We start from the raw sequence: 20235 nt of genomic DNA on the forward strand, positions 1-20235 counted from the left end.
TGAAGTTGATGGCGTAAACGAGAGAAAAAGATAGTAATGGACAATGGGCGCGCTCGAGTACGCTCCATACTTGTACATATTGTATATCATTTGCAGGCCTCGGGAATGCATCATGTGGAGAATTACCATTGAATTTTCTGTTTGCCATTACGCCATGCCATGATGCCTCGACTAAGCAGATAAGGCTGCGTGCGACCCCTAAAACAAACTCATCCCCCCGTGATCCATGATCTGGTATACATAGACAGAAGCAGAAGCGAAAAGACCTGGTATACGAGCCAGGGAAGCTACTCACACATTGAAGAGAAATGCCGCCAACACCGCAGCGGTTAGCCACTCACCCAAAGACCTTTCCAGAATTCTCAAGGGTTGCCCCCTTTTCCCGGAGACACCTTGTTCATCGCGCGGTTTCCAGCATTGGGTCTCCATTTGCATGTCGCTTGGTTCACCAGAAACTGCACCATCCTATGTAGTGCTGGCAGAGGTTCTCCAGCTTCGTCGCCTCCGTGATGAGCTTGTTGACCTGGTTAATGACATCAAGCTCCTCATTCGGCTTAAAGTCTTTGCCAGTCAACTTCTGAGAAACGCGATCCAACACCTCCACAGCCCGCGCATTCTGTATCTCCGTAGGGTCTTGCCCGTGGTTACCGTTGACAACACTGCCGTCGTGAGCCATCGATGAGTTGGTCCTTGACCGGGAGCGGGCGACGGGCCCCCCCGGCATGGCAGGATCGCCCGCGGCGAGCAGTTCGGAGGGTGCTACATCGGCGTCGAGGACTGATGGGCGACGAGCTCGGGCGGCCTGCGGACCAGCAAGGGCTGTCTCGCGTTCGGATCGGAAGTTCGGTCCCGCCGGACTGGCCGCATTCGTAAGGCGCCAGGTTAGGAGAGGATCGTGGATGAACTGCGGAATCGGATTAGTTAAAGACAGCAGCACGCGACAACAAATGAACTCACCGCTTCCAGAACGGCCATGACACTGTCCTTGTTGTCTCTCAGCACTCTCATGACGTGCTCGCACGTGATACGGAAGCTTCCCTCAATGTTGCTTACTTCCATGGCGTAGGTGAGCATGCGGGTAAGTCGGAATGGCACACGCTCTGGGTACTTCTCGCGTTTCATAGCCACTTCGAAGCAGTCACCAAAGTCGATGTGGATGATCTTGCCGGTCACACGGTCGAGCATGAGGTTCGATGGGTGACGATCACCAAGACCAAGGATGTATCCAACCATTGACATGACGCCCAGAGAACGCGTGTAGTTGGTGCGGCGTTCCAACCAAGCCTCTGAACTCTTGCTCTTGAGCCACAGCACACGATAGAGATCCTGACCCGTCGTGTTGTCAAGAGCATAGCCAAAGACTTCGACCTTCTGCATAAGCGTGAGGTTGTCGTAGTCGGGGGCCATCTGGAGCATGATGCGATGCTCGATGTTAAGGAGGATCTTTCTGCTCTCACGGTATTCCCTAATCAACACGTGAAGAGTGTCACTGTTGGGTACCCATCCCAACAGACCGGAGTTCTGGGAGAGCGGGATTGCCGGGTACCGCTGGATGTTCAAGTGTCGCTTGTAACATTCAGAATCATTCGCCAACAAGGTGTTGCACAAACCGAACAACTGCATAACTCGTTCGTCCTGGCGGATATCCTCGTGGCCCTTGAGCAAGAAGGCATATGAAACACCATCGCTGCCGCTGATGTTGAGCTTGCGAGGCCGCTGCTTACTGTTGATAACAGTGAACGTGCCCTCAAACTCCATGATGCGGACGATCGGCTGGCCACTGCGGTAGGTTCCGGGCACTGCGAGATCGAGATCCTTGGCGGCCAGCAACTTCGGCGAACAGTAGGGCAGCTCAAGAGTAGTAAGCTGCGGCAGCTGTCGCGAGATGCGACGGAAGACTTGGTAGTAGAGATCCCATGCCTGATTGAGATCATTAACGTCTCGGCTAGCCTCGTACTGACGACACCACTCGCGGGCCTCGGTAAGGTCTCTTCCGAAGGCTTGGGTGAATGAGATCTCGCGCAGAGTCTCCGGGCCACGCTCAAGTTGGTCGTGGAGTGGCTCGAGAGTTGCAAACATGCCCTCGATGTTGTGGTCGCCAAAGTAGAGCCGCGAAGCCTCCTCGAGACCCTCATGCCATTGCTCGTGCCATAGTACCGCGACCCTGATAAGTTCGTGGCTGACGATATCGGCTTGTGCGACGAGATTGGCGCTGTGTTGACGCATACTATCCATAATCTGAGCAGCGGACCTCGATCGGCGGGTGTTTTGCGACGACTTCATCGCAACAGTCAATGGGTAAACTAAAGCCTGCGGATGAGCCCTACCAACATCCGCCAGAAGACTGTGGATCGACTGCTGTACGCGACGTGTCGGCTGGTTGATTCGAGCGATCAGCTGCGGAATGACCTCCAGCCAGGTGTCGACGCTGACATTAGTGAACCCTTCGGTGACGGCCGCGTTCACGTCGGCACTGGCGCCGTGTGTAAACCAAAGAGTCAGGAGACGGAGCGTATCCTGTAGAGAGCTACCAGCCGACAGCGCAATCGACTTGAAGAAGCCCCGAACAGCCGGCACAACGTGCTCAATGACCATGTGGTCGGTTCTTTCGCCTCTGGTGGACAGGGCCTGCACAATCTCAAAGTTGGCCAGAGCCCATGCGTGCCACGCCTTGTACCAACGCGGGTTGTACTTGGTGGCCTGTGAGTACGAAGTCAAGATGTCCTGAACGTGCTCGTATTGCCAGTTCTCCTTATTCAAGGCAATGAGCCATTCGCCCTGGCGCAGATAGCACTTGGCCAAGAGAACGGTCTGATCGTACAGAGCCTTTTGCGTCTGAGGGTTCATGAGGTTGGGGTCAATCTGATGCGGGAATCCGTACTCGCTCGACAAGTCCATGCCATTTGGTGCCTGCGCCGTGAGGTGGGCCTTGGTCGCCTCATAACGGTGCGCCGAATCATTCGTAAACTTGCGGAGGCAGTAGAGCGTCCTCTCGGAGATCCCAGATGTGCGGAACGCGGGCTGTTGGCCAACCTCCCACTCATATTTGAGCATAGCGTAGATGACCTGCGAGGGAATGTTTCTCGGCACAGCGGCGTTCGGCTGCTGTCTCTCGTTCCAGTAAGGAATCAGAGTCTCCAGAGGGGTTTGCTCGACGCCAATGAGCTGCTTCAGAGATTTTTCGGCGAGACCCATGCGACCGGACTTGCGACAAAGGTTGGCGAACTTGATCCACATGTGCATGTTCTCCGTCGGGCTGATAACCAGGTTGCGGAGACGCAGCATCCTCTGCCATACCTCCACGTTTCGCTGACAGCCCTTGAGTCTTGTCTCCCAGGTACGTCTCATCGTGGCCTTCTTCTTATCGTCCGTCTGCTTGTAGACGATGAGCTCTTCAAGCTCGGCCAGCATCTGGACTCTAACCACGACTTGGTAAGCTCGGTTGTACGACTCACTAACCAGTGCACTGAGCTCCGTATCGAGGCCTTCTCGAGCTTGTTGCACGCAGTTGACAGCCTCCCTAAACTGATTGCGGTGCAGAGCGAGGATGGCGCCAAAGAAGGATCGGTCAGTCGAGTAGCGCTTCATGGACTGCAGATAGTTGTCCATTGAATCCCACTTGCTGAGGCCCCATGCAGCCGCGGTCGCAAGGGGAGCGATCAAACGCTGTACATCGGGCGAGGAGTTGGCCCAGGTGTTACCGGCAATGCCGGCCAAAGCCTCCCACTCACCGAGGGCGTGCAAACATCGCATCTTGCCCATGATAATTTCGACAGGCACAGGCTTATCGTCGGGAACCTCCATTTCGCGTTTCGTGTAGAAGGCAAGAGCCTCTTCCCATCTCTCTAGCTTCTCGAACCACGTCTCTCTAAGCTGTATTCCCTCTTTGTAAAGCTGCGCTTTACGGAGAATACCAATGGCTGCGTCAGACTGCTGGAGTTGGTTGTTGATCACGATAAGAGCTTCAACCGCCCCGCTGCTCTGGTCCTGCAGGAACTCCAGCTCCTTGTAATGTAGAGCCTTGGCGTAAGCGTGGCAGCGCGCAGCCTCCCGACCGAGAACTCTAATATCGATGGGCAAGGCCTTGTCGTCGTGTTCCATAAACTCGGCGAGGTTGAGCAGAAGGCCGAGCAGATCGGGGGGGACGTTCTCGGATTTGATGGCGCTTTCAATGTTCTGAATCAACTCATCCTGAAACTGTTCGTATAGTTCGCTCCAGCATGACACGAATGCCGAATTGAACAACTCACGCGCAAGCGGCAAGTATGAGCTGGCAAGGGCGGCGCAGGCGCGAAGCGCGTGGTTGGGCGACTCAGTGAGCAAGGTCGTGGAGAACCTACGAAGCCATTCCTGCCAATCCTCCTTGGTTGACTTGCCCTTCGTATCCCATGCCTGCTTGAGATGGATAGCATTCATCTCCAGTTTCTTCGCGCCGAGGTCGGCAAACGCTGCTTGGTCGTCAACGCGGTCAATGAATCGGTCACCGCCACCAAGGTCTTGCGGGAGCACCTCGCCCTTCTGGAGTTTGGTGACGAGCAAGTCATAGTTCTGGTGTTGGATCTGGTGTTGGGCAAGGACCTTGTTGACAGTGCCCATGAAGTGGAGGTAATCCTTGCCGAGCTGCTGGATCAAAGCGCAGAGAGTGTCCAGAGCTGCAACACGCAACGTGATATCTCCACTGCCCAAAATGCGGGTGAGGGGATGGATGATCTTGGCAGCGTAGTCGTTCAGGTTGACCTGATACGTAATCTTGCCAATCGTCTCGATCGCTTGCTTCCTCAACGGGGTGGGCTGACCTTGCTTCTCAAAGGTCCTGACAATAACAGGGATGATCAAGTGCATGTACTCCTCGGCACTTGACCCAAAGACGAGGAATGCGTGAAGAACCTTTTCGGACGGCGTCCGTCGCGTGGTGGCGTCCTTTTCAAGCACGCCGAGCATCAGGGGCAGTAATCCTGCGAGGTAGATTTTAAATTCGCCCTCAAGGGACCGCGAGATGGCCTCCACCAGGCTCATAATGGTGGACTGTAGGGTGCTCGTGGTGTTCCAGAATTCCTGGCAGATCTCGACGATCTCGGGTAGGAAATTGCGAATGTGCTGTCTGACGATGGACACAAGAGTGGCCAGCTGGCTAAAATAGGAGTCAAGACGTGTCTTGTCTGCCGCGCGAATAACGCCAAGGAAAGCCGGAATAATCCGATCCAGGAACGATACACACTCAAGACCGAGAGTGCGGAAGATGTTCATGATAGCCTCAATGACGGACGCATGATGGCTCGAGAGAGAGTTGTCCTTGAGAATCTGGAGGAGCGCATTGATAACGACTGTTGGAAAGTACTCCTTGCTGGATGGCGTGAGGCCCGTCATCATAAGAGAAATGTCCGTCATCTGCGTGCTCTCAACACGACGCTGGGCATCCGGACGACGCTGTTCCACTTGCTGGTACTTGTACGGGTCCAAGGCTCCCAAAATACCCATCAGTTTGATGGTCTCCTGTCGAAGGGGCCCGCGCTGGCCTTCCGTGCGAATAATGCCCTGGAGCAATTCCAGCAACTGAGGATACTCCAGGTAGGGCTCAATGACATATCCGGAGTTGCTGGCTAGTTGGCCCAACGCATGGAGTGCCGCTTCGCGCTTGTTGTTCGAGCTCTGGTCTTGCAAAGCTTCGATGATAAGGGGCATCAGTCTATCCTTGTACGGCAAGACTTCTTCGCCGCCGACAGTTGCTAGCTCACCAATAGCCCTCAAGATTGTCGCGGCCACAGCAGCACTCGAGTCGTTGGCCTTTGGGAGCAGAACCGACATCATCGGCTCGACGTATGGCTTGACCAGCCCCTGGGCATTCTGTACCAGTAAGCTGAGCAATTTTGCACTTTCCTCCTTATTCCTTGCAACATCAGAAAACTCAAGCTCGGTCAAAAGCTGAATGAGAGTCTTACGCAAGGAGGGGATGACGTATGCTGGGTTGTACCGGGCAAGGCGACCAATGATAGAGATCGCAACTTCCCTGATGGCGAAGACTTCGTCGTTGAGGGCGAAGAAAAGAGTGCGAATGTTCTCGGCCTTGGCCAGATGTCTATCGAAACGCTCATCGAGGGCAGCAAGGACTGTCCGTCTGATATTCGGCTCAGGATCCGATACACCCACCGTGAGCAGTCTTTCAATGACATCGCCGACAACCTGGAGTGCATGGTAACTCGTCTGGTTGACGATTGGATCGCGCACGTAGAGCTGGCAGCAAGTAAGAGCAGCAGCCTCTCTTGTCTCTGGATCTTCATCCTCGACATACTTCACCGCAACGTCGCGGACAAACTCATTGAGGACGTGCCCCGTGAAGTCAAAGCTGCCAAGTGTGTTGAGGGCGAGCTTAACTTCAGCTTTGCGGTGCTCGTACGCCAAAGGGTCCTTGGAGTCCTTTGGAACAGCAGGCACAGCTGTGAGGGTATTTGGGTGCGGGGCTCCCAGAGGCTTGAAAGGCTCTCCACAAAGGACCATGCTGAGCATATCGAGCAACCGGTTCTGGATCGTATCCTTGGCCGGCGGGATATAGAAGGCCATGTCAACGAGGGCCTGGGTTAGCTTTGGCGTCAGGTCGCACTCGAAGATGGGGTCGAGGAGGGCCTCCATGTACTTGCTGAGGGTCTGGCCGACAGCAACAGCGAGGCGACTTATGCACTCAAAGACTGCGTCAACCGAGCCTCTCTTGCGAGCTGCCAAGCTCAGCCCTTCTCTGACGTGGGTCATAACACCGTCAAGATACGGGGCGATGGCGCTCTTGACCGAATTCGCAATGTTGCCGATAGCAAGAAATGCGTCGTTTCTCTCCTTGTCCTTCTTCAGCATACCGGAAAGGTACACCATGAACTTATGGAGGTAGCTTCGGTCAAACTCAGCAGGAGAGTAGCTCGCAAGGTCGGGGATAAGGAGGACGACAGTTTTCCGAATTGTGACGTCGCGGTGGTCCTTGTACCGCAAGACGATTTCGCACGCTTCGGGGTAGTGGTCCTGCATGAACATGCCGCCCTGCTCGAGGAGCTCCTTGAGCATGAGAAGCGAGGCATGGATGTACTCGACGGTACCGTGCTGCAGACCGCGCATAAGTTCAGCGTAAGCCTTTTCCATCCACGTCTGCTTCAGTTCCTGGTCTCGCTCTCTAATGATCCGAAAACATGCAGCGACGGTTTCTGCGGAGGTGGCGCGAATGAGGTGGCGGTTGTCTCTCAAACTGTTCCAGATGAGATCGAGAACCAGGCCGACGTAGTTGTACATGAGGGTGGGCGCCTGTCTCGCCAGTTCGCGCAAGACGAGGGCTGCGCTGTAGCGGCGCTCCTCGACTCGTTCGCTCTGCAGCCATTCGAGGGCCATCTGGGTTTCGGACTCAACCAGCTCGCTTATCATAGAACCGCCTGGTCGGCACATCTTGCCCAAAGCAATGGCAGCGGCCTGCATCGGGTTGATGTCTTTGCCACGCAGAATGGTCTTGAGGTTCTGGTTGAAACGGGCAAACATCTTGGTCGATTGCTCAGACACTTCGATGTCGACGAGGGCGTCGAGGGCGTAGACGCCGCCCAGACGTTCGGAGGAGTCATTTCCGTGAGAAATGAGCTGTGTGATTTTGTTGTTGACGTGCCCGTAAATAGCGTTGAACTGTTCGAGGGGGAGGTCTGCGGAAGTGGCATGTCAGTAGGCTATTGAGCAAAGAATGGCAAGGAACGGTGCCGAGGCCAAAGGGTGGATAGGCTTACCTCGGTGACAGACCAGCACCAGCTCCCTAAGCTGCAATGCCGCTCGCTTTCGAACATCGTCTGAGGTTCTGGAAACGTATTAGGTGGTGCGCTCAAAGTCCAAGATGGTACTTGAGGAGATGGGAAGGCGTACCGGGACCTCAGGTCCCTGACAAGGTTGTCAAGTCGCTCGAGAGCGATCTGCTGTTGGGTCGCCATGGCTCACTGGCTGGCGCACCCGAGCGTTCGAGGATCAGAATGGGAAAAACATCGACTGGCGGTGAAAGGAATCGTTTGCGCTGGCGAGGGTTCGGGCGTGGGAGGCGTTGGATGGTCGATTTATGTATTCGGGTATGAGGTGTCGCGCTGTTGGACGCGAAGGAGGGGAATACTGTCGTCGTGTGTCTGCGACGAGTCGACCGCTTCTGCTTGTCGAGAAAGTGGTTTTATAAGAACAAGTCGGGAGAGTGCCGCAAAGAAGAAAAAAAGGCGGGACAGGAATATTCCTGAAGACAAAGTGACGAGGCTGAATTGATGGAGGTGCTAGAACTACAACCAGACACAGAGCAAGACCTGACTGCAGTGACGGAAAGTGCGACAGTGGAATGGAGGGTCAACCGTGGGAGCAACAGCGCAAGAATGTGAGGTACCATGTATACCGTACTCAGACTGTGTATCAGTCGAAACCTGTGCCACTTGCGGTGTCCCCTTTTTTGTCCGCACTGTCCCGCCCCACTGTGGCACCAAGTTCCTAAACCGAGGAGCTTCCACAGCGGCTGTGGTGGAGGAGCCGCCTCATTGCTGACCTCAGTTGCTAACCCCTGCATCTCCTCAATTCCTAACTCGCGTCTTATCTTATCGTCCCGCGGGTGGCACTGGAATGCTGGCCGTGCGACTGGCCGTTTTCTGTGTCGCATGTGTGATCCTCCCGACCTCCCATCACCAAAAGTTAAACCATTACGACTCACGCCATTTGCAAGACCACCCATTGCAGCACTGGTCGAGTCTACTAATCTTAGGATCCAGATCCGATCCAAGCTCGACCCCAAGTCCGTACTCTACCATCAACTTGTCCCCTCTGTGTGGTCATCACCAGCCATGGGTAACGACGGAGGCTCCATTCCCAAACGTCGCGAACTCGTCAAAGAAGCCGCCCGCGCTCTCACCGTTAGCGAACTGAAAGCAAATGCCCTCGAGTCCCTTGGCCATGCTTGGAACAATGACCCCTTGACAAGTCAGCCCCTCGACAAGGACAATGTCGTCTCAGATTGGCGCGGCCGCCTCTACAATTACGAGTCTATCCTCCAGGGTCTGATGCCCTCCGACGACAATACCGAATCACCGCCCTCCAACCCCGATTCTCAAGAGTTCACATTTGCGTCTACTGGAATTAAATCATTGCGCGACATCGTCAAGCTCAAGTTTCACCGATATACTCCGCCTGGGACGAAGAAAGATATTTGGGCTTGCCCAATTTCTCTAAAGGAACTGGGCCCCTCGGTCAAGGCCGTCTACCTCGTTCCCTGCGGTCATGTGTTTGCCGAGCTTGCCATCAAGGAGATCCAGGAGTCGAGTTGCCCCGAGTGCAGTGAAGAGTTCAAAAGCGAAAACGTGGTGCCGATCCTGCCAATCGAGGAAATAGACCTTAAAAAGCTGGTGCAAAGAATGGACGACCTGAAGGCCGCAGGGCTCGCCCACAGCTTGAAAAGGGATAAAAAGGACAAGAAGGACAAGAAGAAAAAGCGGAAGGCAGAGGAGGCCGTCGAGGAGGGTGACAAGGCAGGCAAGAAGAGGGCAACAGACGATTCGGTTGCTCCAAAGTCTGTCAAGAAGGAGGCTTCTGGGAGAATCAGCGGAATCAACAATCCCATGGCGGCATCATTAACGGCCAAGGTGATGGCCGAGCAGGAGGAGCTCAGCAAGCGGAGGAAGATGGCATCGTCGAGGGGGTAGTGACCTGGGCGCCGGCAGCTAAGTGTAAACAAGAAAAATATTCCAGATGATACCCCAAACCCCGTATTCGAGTCCTCTCTCAGAAACTTTGGGAATCGTAAGAGTGTGAAATACGAAGCGTTTTTGTGATTCCTAATGCAGCCCTTCTACTTGGTTCTACTTGGTCCAAGCCAGATGACCCGTACGCCAAGCTAAGCAGACCCAAATGCTAATTCTCTATACACACCCCATGCGTGTCCTCGTTCCGTTCCTTTACAGCTCGTCCTTGCCCTTGGGCTCAGGGGGCTCAAGCAGCTCGTCGCAAGCGGCGGGCGTGCCCACCTCCATCTTGTAAACGCACTTCTCCGACTCCGAGACCTTCCAGAGCTCTTCCGTCTCGCTGCAGGCGAGCCAGACATCAGTACGTCTCTGCGGGCCATTCCAGCAGCCTTGGCCGTTCTCGTAGCGGAGAACCATGCGGAGACCCTTGCCAAGGCTCTTGCCATCAATGCGCTCCTCATCGTCAGCCATTTCCTTGTCGATGCGGACAAAGTTGCCCATGTTGGTGTGACCGCCGCCCTTCTTGGACTTCTGGTTGGTCTTATCCATCCAGCAGAGCTCGTACTCGTACTCGCCAACCTCAGTGCTGACGCACTTTTCCTTGAGAGCGCGGAAAATATCGTCGGTGCCGTAGTCCTTGTCAAGGTCCTTCTGCTCACTCTCCAGCTGACGCTTCTTGTCCAAAAGGTCGCTGTTGGCAGAGTTAAAGGCCTCGCGGGCGGCCTTGACCAGCCGAGACTCAGTGCCGGGCTTGTTGTTGTCGGCGACCAGACCATTTTCGATCATCCACACTCGGAGGGAAAGGAGCTTTCCGTGGATAAACTCGCGGACGGCATCGGGGAGATAGGCCTCGAAGTTGTATACTAGGCTTTGTTAGTCATGCGCCGAACGATGGTTCAGGACCTCACACACAGATGTCGGTGTCGGAGCCCTCGTCCTCCTCAAACTCCTTCCAGTTGATGCCCGAGGTCTCGGAGTCCTCGACAAGGACCTCCTTGATGTCGGCCTCCAGGCCATCGGGAAGGGCCTCGTTGGCGAGATTGGCAGCGTAGTCCTCCCAACCCTTGACAGCGCGCTTGACGCCCTCGTCGTTGAAGTTGGGGTTGTACTCTTCCTTCAAGCGACCGAGGATGCCCTCGAGCTCTTTGACCTTATTCTGGAGCTCGTCGCGGTGGGCAACAACGTCCTCGAGAGTCTCGCGAAGCTCAGTGACGCGGGTCTTGGCCAGGTTTAGCAGAGTGCCGAGCTTTCCACCAGAGCCCTCTCCCTTGACAACCTTGCCCTTCTCGGAGCGCTCAATCTCGTGCAGCTTCTCCTCGAGCTCGTCCTTGCGAGTCTCGAGACCCTTGACCTCGTCCTTGAGGCTGTTAACCTTGGCCTCGACGCGACGGCGGAGCTCTCTAGACTCTTTGGCCATCGTCTTGCGTCTCTTAGCAGCCTTATCGATGGCGTCCTTACGAGCGGACTCGACACGGCGGTATTCCTTGCCAATCTCAGCGCACTTGTTCTCGCACTTGACCCCTCCGACACCACTGTACTCCTCGCTTCCGTCGCAGCAAACATCGTGGTCGCAATGACCGTCGTTGACGAACATGAAAGGAACGTATGTGCCGATGTGACCCACGTTGGCACACCAGAAGCCAGGCAAGGCATTGGTGGTGTTGGTGGTACCCGTCAGGGAGCCAGCGAAGGGCTGAGGAGGGGAGAGGGGATCGAGGTAGGCGCAAGCCGCAGTACCGGGCTCATCAGAGCCATCGGGGCAGTCGCATGTGTTGTCGTTGACCTGCTTGATGCTAAGCTTGATCTCGGGGTGGCCGATACAGGAAAAGGTTTCCTTGGTCTCGAAGAACTTGGCGACTGTAAGGAGTCATGTTAGTGACACATCACAGACCGCAAGACAAAGGTCAGGGACAATTGGCTGCTTCACAAAGGCAGCAAAAGAATACAGACAAAAGCAACAACACCATGCTCAATTTGTGCAGAATTTAACAGCACAAAGCCTCTAATTTGGGGGGTTTAATGTGCTGTCGGCCAATACTCACATTCAGGACCGACACCTCTCGGCAGGTTAGTGGCCGAGACAGGTGCAGCGGCAGACAGGAAGGTGCCAACAAGCACCAGGCTGTAGCTTTGGCGCATCTTGATGGATGTTTAAGAGATGGAAACTCTCATCAACACGCAAGTTCGGGTCTGAATTGGGATCCTGGGAGTTGTGGTGATAGTGAAGCTGTCCAGATCCAAACCAAGGCGGAAGTCTGGAGGATTGGAAAGGTGAGGTATGGGGAGAAGGAAGGTCGAGGTACGGGGCTACTTCACTTCGTGGAACTTCCAGCTCACCCAAAACGCTTTAGGTGGGTTTCTGTTGACAGGGGGGTCGGAGCTGGCGACACCTACAGCTGGAGCTGGGCGGCTGCTGGCTGCTCCAGGGGCAGTCACGTGCTGGAATCCCTGCAGAGCTCCACCAGCGTCATTGGGGAAAGAGACTTGGAGAGGCGGGAGCTTCGAGGGAGCGAGCGGGAAGGCGCGAAAAGAAAGGATAGGAGGTACGTACCTTACCCCTCCAAGATCGCAGGCGCGGGGCAAAATGTTTTTATGGCCATCATGAATTTCTGACAGTTTTTCCATCAACGCGAGCGAGCAACGACCCTCCAAAGTCCGACATTCGACGCCGACTCTCCCGTTCAACGCGCCAGTGTCGTTTTCAACTTCCAAGGGGATCCTCGGGGCACTCAACACCAACATGGCTCCATCGACTTCCAACACTTCACCCACTGCGCTGAATGCGCTGACAGATACGGCTGTCGCTCTTCTCCAGCAACTAGAGGCAGTGCTTCTCACTATCAATAGTGGCAAAGACACTCCTCAGCAGACTGAAAATTCCTCCGTCGACGCCTTCCCCCTCGCACGCGACTCTGCCTCCCTGATCAAGGCCCACTCTACCAAAATCTCTGTTCTCATCATCAACGAGCCGTTCACGCCCTCGGCCATCATTAAAGTCCTCCGCGAGCTCGTCAGCGGGCCGATTCCGGGTATCGCCACAGCCGCCCAGGCATGCGACGCAGAGCGCTACACCTCAACTGTTCGACGGGATCTGTCATGGAAATGCTACACTGTGTTGAAGGAACTGAGGAGCCTTGTGGAAAGAATTCCTAGGGATGGCAAGATTCTTTCCACTGCGCAAAAGTCAGGGGCCTCAGGAACTCCGGGCAAGGGCAGCATGGCCGCGACGGGTGTCATCTGGTCTGCCTGCGATGAACTTATTCATTTCTCCAACGGCGGTATCGGCGGCTGTTTCATCAAGAAGGTTGAGGAGTTCAGGGCGACGTTGAAAGATGTCATGGAGGAACTCAAGGAATGGGGTGAGGAGGAACCCGACGACGATGACGACGATGACGAGGATGCCGACGACCTGGACCATGACTCTGCGCTGGGCTCCATGATGCCTTCGGCCCAAGAGATGATTGACGACATGATGGCTGGCCAGGGAGTGATTCCTCGTGACGACCCAGACAACATCCGCGACCGCCTCGAGTCCTGCCTGAAGCGTCTCAGGCTGACCACACTTCTCTACCAGGCCATCATCAAAAGGCGACTGAAAGCTCTTCCCTCACTACCTGCTGAGAAGTCCGACATACCCAAGCGGCTTGACGAGGCAATGCGCACCCTCAGGAAGCTGCCGCATATGTTTGATGAGCTTGCTGGCGCTTTCTATGAGCTCTCACCTGACGAGATCGATCGGGTTATGAGTCTGTGCTTTAACGAGATTGTTGCACTTTCGGAACAGCTGAAGGCGCCATGGGCCGGTGAAACCGACGAGTTTTCCGAGTGGGCAGTCAAGTTCCAAGCTGAGATCAAAAAGGGCTGAGCGCCTCAGTTCAGCCTGCACGCGAGTATGGGCTCGTATCCAGACACACAGGAGCTGAAGAGGTCTCGCCTCCCCATCCGCAACATTCACGCGGCTAGAAGATGCACCCCGAGCTGCAGACGTGCGGCCGATGAGCAAGGAACAGGCACACTGCGCCGTGTTCCATGACTGAGGTCGAGCCAGCGATTGGTCAGTTGACGCTAAGCTGGCCGATGGGTGTTGGTCGCGAGGCTACTGGTCTGAGACATGGTGACTTTGGGGTCTTTGAGGGACACCATCACCTGTTGGATGTGGGGGAACATCGCGGTCACGGGCAGGCAGCCAGTCATCTGCTTCTTTGTGTAAATTCCGCACACGGTCTGCCTACTAGCTGCCTGCAAACCCCGGGAATGTATATAAATTCGTATGGTCAACACGTCAGAGTGAAACTCGGTATACTAAAAGTCACCGCGAAATGGACAAGGAAAAGGGAGTGACCGATGTTCCGGGAGTACCCAAGAGCGACCGCGGCCTCAGAATTGCAGTACGATTGAATCCTACTCCTGGTCCTACACAGCAACATGTCCATGCACTTACGCGCCTTAGATCATTTTCGTAACTGTTAGCAGCAAAATCGCCCACATTGCTACAAATATCCTCACACTGCCATACAATCGTTTCTACCAACAAAACACTCTGCTACCGATTTTGACCATCGCGAAAGCTGTCGAGGATCGCGAAAATGACGAGGAAATCTCAGCTCAACTCAAGCGGTGGCGGGACCGGAAGTTGAGCGAATTCCAGCTCGTACAAGTTGCTGTAGGTCTCACTGTTTTCTACGACTCTCCAGCACGAACCTCCCCAGGACTGACCATTCTCAGAGCACTTTGATCTCAGCCGCTGTCATCGGCTGCTTCTCCTGGCCGCCTCCTGACTCGCTGCACTGGCTCGGCCCGGCTTTCTGGCACGCCAGCATCTCCTTCTCGCTCTTCTCCATTCTGCTCGCCGCCTCGGAGCAGTTCATCTTCCAGACGCTCCACCGCTCGCCGAAGCCGCGCAATGTAGACAAGGAGCTCGCCATGATCCTCTATATCCGCCGCAGCAGGAAAGTTGAGCCCGTGCACTCACCTCTCGAGGAGTTGCCGCCTATCCCGCAGATCCGCGCCATCAAGATCAAGGAGAAGGGCGGCTGGTTCCCCAGGGAGATGCCGCTCGTCGAGATCCGGTGGAACATGATCTTCACATGGCAGGCGCCAATGATGCTTATGGCGTACTCGGCGATTTGCTTCCTGGGTGGGTTGACGGTCTACGTCTGCGCGCCGTTGTACGACGGGCAGGGATGGGTTGGCGCAAGCAAGGTGCGCGTCGTCTAATCTTATCTACTTGAGAGTGTTGCTGACTTAGCCAGGCGGCCGTGTTCTACCTCGCCAGCTTCTTCTTCTGCGGAGTCACGTTCGTCTGGTGCGCATTTTGGGCATATCGATTTGTTGATCTAGGGGATCCATGAATACCCTTACTACGGGTTTCAGAAATCGCTCAATTGATGAGACAGGGCAGTTGCAGGTACACGCAATGTAACCTACGGCGTGGCCGAATGACTCACGCCGGTCGTAGACGCACCATGGTTGGCGACGACCGCATATCGATAATGTTTAAGTTTGGATTCATGTACACAAGTAGACTTGATGTAGAAATTTCAATTTCAACCAATTTCACACTGCGCCTCTTCTCTATAAGTTTGAGATACTTGGAAATACTCTTCGTCCACGATCAACAAAGGAACATGCCTTGCTCAGTAGAAGATATCGTCAAACATTATGAATATGACCCCACAATAATCCAACGCATTGCGACGCGGAAGTTTACACCTTCTTTGTCCATTGAACTTCCAAACCCTGAGTGGCCAGCGCAGTTTGAGAAGATCAAATCCCTCATCGATGCCGCTCTCGGCCCAATCGCGGTGTCCGTAACTCACGTCGGCTCAACCTCAGTGCTCAATCTCCCAGCCAAAGCCGTCATCGACATCGATCTCGCTGTGGCGAACCCCACGGATGAAGACGCCTATGTGCCCGCTCTAGAGCAGGTGGGGTTTCAATTTCTTATCCGCGAGCCAGAGTGGCATGAGCATCGCTTCTTTGCCATGCACGAGCCGTACATCTGCAACTTGCACGTTTTTAAGGAGGACACTGCGGAGTTGGTGAGACATGTCATCATGAAGGAGTGGCTCATTGCGCATGACGATGATAGGGAGCTGTATGCGAGGACCAAGATCAAGGCAGCGGGGGTAAGCAACTCACTTGGGGAGACTATGAACGACTACAATCTTAGGAAGGAGAATGTCATTCGGGAGATTCTTGAGCGAGCTCTCAGGGCGAAGGGATACCTGGATCCCAAATGAAATGGCATACGAGCGGCCCATGCTAACTGAAGGTTGAAAGGTACGATACTGGGACCATGAAGCTTGACTGACTGCTATTGATACAAGGATATTCAGCCGGAGTCAAAGTTATAGAATCCAACTTAATGAAGATAAAGCACCTTGTTTCTTCTATGTTACAGGCAGCAAAAGTTGAAATTACGGTGGCCTCTTTGTCTAAGCTCTGGGGTAACTTCTCAAGCACATGGAGTCATTGAAGGTAAATTGTCTATGCCGGAACCCAATAATGGCATTCCAGCACGGCGACAACGTGCTTAACCCTCGATGATAAGATATGAAAGGTCTTGAATCGACTGGATGTTGTGAATAGCGATAAAACATCCATATTTTGGGGCACTGTTCAGTAGCTTGAGTTGTTGACGGTGTAGGAAGTAATCAGAGCGATTTCCATGCCACACTTGCCAATCCCATCAGGTAGCGTTGAAACTACCTGCGGCTGTAGTAGAGACTTGGTATGGTATCGGAGAACTTGTTTTCATGATGCTCTTTTAAAATGTTTCTTTTTCGCAACAGGCAAACGACTTTTGTACAAACACAATGAGGTAATTAGGCGCTGCAAGGTTGCGAGAGTTGGCCATTCCTTTCTCCGCTCAAAATCCCCGCTTCCCCACATGCAAGGTAATAGGTTCCGATCTCAAATGTAATCTTCAACAAGGACCTCTGGCGCAACGGTAGCGCGTTCGACTCCAGCATAGGATGTCATCGAAAGGTTATCCGTTCAAATCGGGTGGGGTTCAATTCTCCACACATTCATTTTTGCCTTTTGAAGCCATTCACAACGTTGATTGTTGATGTGTTTTCCATATATCGTGATGTTTTGATTGGGTTTGTGCCTTTTTTTTAGGTGAGAGTGCGCGAAAACAAGCACGTAAGTACGCACCTGCTTTCAGAGGTCAAAAGCGGGTTTTGGCTACCTATCAGTGCCAGCTGGCCTTTGGCTGATCTCTCTGTGTGGAACAGTTTGCATATCTGAATTTTCAGTACAACACAACTGATGTTGTTGAATGACTCTCCAAAATGAGACTTTGTCGCTCGTATAGACTGATATGTGATGTTTGTAGAGCTATTTTATATGGCGTTACATTGGACAATTTTCCAATGAAGGCGAGTGCACCAAAGGCTGGCATTAAGACAGGCGCCATGATCGGCACACTGCAACCCCGAAGAATAAAATCACGTAAGTTTCGCCTAACGCGGCTTAAGTAACTATCAATCTAAATCTCACTCAAGACAAGGATTCAAACACACTGGAGACGTAGAAGTGCTCCTGTGCGCCTTTTTACCCAGCGCAATCCATTGTTTTCAACCACTTGCTGGACCGCACCACCGTAGAAGATGTCCCCCAAAGACCAAATCTTGGGCAGGACTCCTACTGAAAAAGGTAACATTGCGCCTCCCCTATTCCTTTCCGCTTCTCGCATACACTGACTTGCCTATCTTTTCGGACACAGAACTCGGCCCTATTGTCAGCACCCTGCCAGCAGCCGGACCAGACCGCTCCTGTGTTCTGTATGGTTCCTTCGTTACGCTCGAACCTTGGTCAACACCGACTCATTGGATCAGTTTCTGGCGTAACCTTCAGCTATTAGAGAACCAATGGCTCGTGGACTACTTTCCGTTCGAAGAGGTCCGCTCGGAAGCGGATCTTCTCAAGCAAATCAATGACTTGGTTGCAGTGCCGGATATTATTTTGTACGCTGTTTTAGCCAATCCGGTGCGCTTAAACCCGATGAGAATGACGGGTGAAGTGGAAGCCTCCGGACGGCACGCAGAGGTGTTCGGATTTATGGCGTATTCGCTAGCTGGTGCGGCGCATCGTGAGATTGAGGTGGGAGCGATGTTTGCGCCAGCGCTGCAGCGCACGGCAGCGGCCACTGAGGCGCATTATGTGATGTTGAGGAACGTGTTAGAGCCAGTTGATGCTCAGGAGGGGAAGGCTTTGCCGTACCGGAGAGTTTCGTGGAAGTGTAATAGCTTGAATGCGGCGTCCAGGAAGGCGGCGGAGCGGTTGGGGTATGTGTATGAGGGGACATTGAGGAACCATCAGATTATCAAGGGGAGGTCGAGGGATACGAGCTGGTTTAGTATTATCGATAATGAGTGGCCAGTGATAAAGACTGCCTTGCAGACGTGGTTGGATAGGGGTAACTTTGATGAGCGTGGAAGGCAGGTGAAAGCGCTCGATCGTATTCGGGCAGAGTTGGCGTCAACGGTCGATCGTTCTAACAAGTAAACCAACTTCACTCCCAAGTCGTGCTGTGTTCCGTTGGCCGCGCCTGAAATCGGCTTTCCATCTATGAGACGGACATGCCCCCTTGGCTGTTTCTGACTGGCGAAATAGGATCAAGTACCCTCGTGGAGTGCGTTATCATAAGTGGCCAAACAGCATTTCACGGACGCTATCTATACTAGCTTCACAGATTCGGTGAGGTTTATGCACAAGGATCATACTGTAGAGTGGTTGAATCAATTGTACTACGTTGGAATCAACCTTATGGAGAAAAAAAGCAGTCTGCCTCGAGACTTGAAAACGCCATAGTTCACAAATCAACCTTTCGTGGTCGCATCGGCAATCTGTCCTCCCGTGGTGTCTTTTCAAGCCTTCTTGTTCTCGTAGGAAAGACCAGGGTAGTTAGGAAGTTTCCAACCTTCGACATCATCCGACTGAAACCTCTGAAGGATCTTGTCGATTCTTAACGCCGTCACCAACCACAATATGTTGTACAGGATGGTAATAACCCATTGAGAGCTGGGATAAATCCAAGATGGCTTGATTCCGATATCCTGAACTGTCTTTATCAAGGCCGATATTTCCATGTCGAATGCCTCAAGGGCGGCCGGCACCCCATCGGTTGCTCTGCCCGACGATGTCGAGCAGTGTTTCGAGATCTCTCCTGCCAGGACGTAGGCACCGATAAACGCACAGCTTGTTCCGCGGCCGGTCAGAGCACTTGGAGCGTATCCCGCATCGCCAATGAGCGCCACACGATTTTTGTAGTGCTTGTCCATCCGGATCTGCCCAATGTGTACGCTGTAAAAGTCATCCGAGACGCCGGTTTCCTGGAGAGCGTCGACGAAGCGATCTGCCTGCCATCCGGCGCCTCTGAAGAGCTCTGACCACACCTGCTTCTGCTGGGTGATGTCGCGGCTCCGCTCAGCGTCCACGAGCAACTTCTCAGTCTTGTCGTCAGGTGGGCAGATGGCAAGGTAGGCCTGGGTCGTCTCCGGGTTGTCATTTCTCGACATTATGGTCCGCTTCTTCGGGCTGATGCAGACTGTAGCGTAGTTGGTATCCGTCTTCCACCTCGGAACAGTGAAGAATGCCATGTGTAGACCGAGAGGGTAGAATGGGTCCTCTGCGCTGGGGCCAAGCATCAATCGTCTGGTCCTGGAACTTTGACCATCTGCTCCAACGAGGAGGTCGAATGTGTCCGTGGTCCCGTTGGAGAGACACACTGTCACCGAATCCGAGTCTTGTTCAAAGGACTCGATTCTAGCACCAAAGACGTACTTGACTCCGAGATCTTTGGTCTTTTGATAAAGGATTCGGACGAGGTCACCGCGCATGATCTCGAACTCGGACGTGAATGACTGCCTGCCGACGCCTGTCTTATTTGCTTCGAAGGTCGCCTGCGGCCTGCCTTGGGCGTTGACGAAGGTGATGCCGGCTTCGTTGACCACCTTGGCGCGGATTAACTGCTCCAAGCCCATCCGGCGGACCACTTCGACGCCCTGGCCGCGAATGTCAATTTGCTGACCCTGGACGCGGAGATCGGGAGATCGTTCGACAATGGTCACATCGTGGCCGAGCTTTGCCAGCCAAAAGGCGAGGGCTGGCCCGCCGATGCCCCCGCCTGAGATGAGGACTTTGAGGGAAGACATGTGTGATGCAGCTTAAAGCCCGGGCTTCAGTTTGGTCGTTCGGTTTTTCTGGCGATGTCGCTTCGTTTTGCACGCTGGCGGTTTGCTTTCATCGTCCAGACCCGCTGGGCTCGAAGGGTATGTATAGGTACCAAATCTTTCAATCCCAACGGCTGTCACATTCTACACGGACACGATATCGGCGGTCGTACTTGCTAGCAAGCCGCTCGGCGATCTGTCTGTTCCGCAGTCCGACGTCCATTTCGGGTTTTACGAGAGGTGCTACACCAGTAGTGACGTCAAGACTCAGGGTTGGATGCCGTGTGATGGTGACCGCACCGGTCAGTACGTGGCCCATATGTGCTGTTCCGAGCTAA

General features: G+C 54.0%; 7 protein-coding genes and 1 non-coding gene across 8 annotated transcripts; 5 read left to right on the forward strand and 3 right to left on the reverse strand.

Annotated features, from left to right (window-relative positions):
- Window positions 1-445: 445 nt before the first annotated feature.
- On the reverse strand, window positions 446-7943 carry ColSpa_10307 (serine/threonine-protein kinase/endoribonuclease IRE1; the record flags this gene model as incomplete). The annotated part of the gene is made up of 4 exons (XM_049276519.1): window positions 446-904; window positions 958-7664; window positions 7746-7813; window positions 7879-7943. 4 exons carry the CDS (start codon window positions 7941-7943, stop codon window positions 446-448), a joined length of 7299 nt encoding a protein of 2432 aa, XP_049132476.1.
- An 879-nt stretch (window positions 7944-8822) lies between these two features.
- On the forward strand, window positions 8823-9677 carry ColSpa_10308 (repressible acid phosphatase; the record flags this gene model as incomplete). Its single annotated transcript, XM_049276520.1, has 1 exon — window positions 8823-9677. The coding sequence occupies one exon, from the start codon at window positions 8823-8825 to the stop codon at window positions 9675-9677; it is 855 nt and encodes a 284-aa protein (XP_049132477.1).
- Window positions 9678-9929: 252 nt separating this feature from the next.
- Window positions 9930-11855, reverse strand: ColSpa_10309 (glucosidase 2 subunit beta; the record flags this gene model as incomplete). Its single annotated transcript, XM_049276521.1, has 3 exons — window positions 9930-10579; window positions 10629-11573; window positions 11759-11855. The coding sequence occupies 3 exons, from the start codon at window positions 11853-11855 to the stop codon at window positions 9930-9932; spliced, it is 1692 nt and encodes a 563-aa protein (XP_049132478.1).
- A 601-nt stretch (window positions 11856-12456) lies between these two features.
- Window positions 12457-13581, forward strand: ColSpa_10310 (uncharacterized protein; the record flags this gene model as incomplete). Its single annotated transcript, XM_049276522.1, has 2 exons — window positions 12457-12994; window positions 13226-13581. The coding sequence occupies 2 exons, from the start codon at window positions 12457-12459 to the stop codon at window positions 13579-13581; spliced, it is 894 nt and encodes a 297-aa protein (XP_049132479.1).
- Window positions 13582-14035: 454 nt separating this feature from the next.
- ColSpa_10311 (uncharacterized protein) lies at window positions 14036-14933 on the forward strand (the record flags this gene model as incomplete). The annotated part of the gene is made up of 3 exons (XM_049276523.1): window positions 14036-14104; window positions 14167-14379; window positions 14442-14933. The coding sequence occupies 3 exons, from the start codon at window positions 14036-14038 to the stop codon at window positions 14931-14933; spliced, it is 774 nt and encodes a 257-aa protein (XP_049132480.1).
- A 410-nt stretch (window positions 14934-15343) lies between these two features.
- Window positions 15344-15958, forward strand: ColSpa_10312 (UPF0160 protein; the record flags this gene model as incomplete). Its single annotated transcript, XM_049276524.1, has 1 exon — window positions 15344-15958. One exon carries the CDS (start codon window positions 15344-15346, stop codon window positions 15956-15958), a length of 615 nt encoding a protein of 204 aa, XP_049132481.1.
- A 693-nt stretch (window positions 15959-16651) lies between these two features.
- Window positions 16652-16734, forward strand: ColSpa_tRNA_273. Its single transcript is given in 2 exon segments — window positions 16652-16687; window positions 16699-16734. It is a non-coding gene; the product is annotated as a tRNA-Trp (tRNA).
- A 1858-nt stretch (window positions 16735-18592) lies between these two features.
- Window positions 18593-19879, reverse strand: ColSpa_10313 (uncharacterized protein; the record flags this gene model as incomplete). Its single annotated transcript, XM_049276525.1, has 1 exon — window positions 18593-19879. The coding sequence occupies one exon, from the start codon at window positions 19877-19879 to the stop codon at window positions 18593-18595; it is 1287 nt and encodes a 428-aa protein (XP_049132482.1).
- Window positions 19880-20235: the final 356 nt, after the last annotated feature.

This window comes from Colletotrichum spaethianum, assembly GCF_022836535.1.
Source record: "Colletotrichum spaethianum MAFF 239500 DNA, contig34, whole genome shotgun sequence".
Taxonomy (NCBI): Eukaryota; Fungi; Ascomycota; class Sordariomycetes; order Glomerellales; family Glomerellaceae; genus Colletotrichum; species Colletotrichum spaethianum.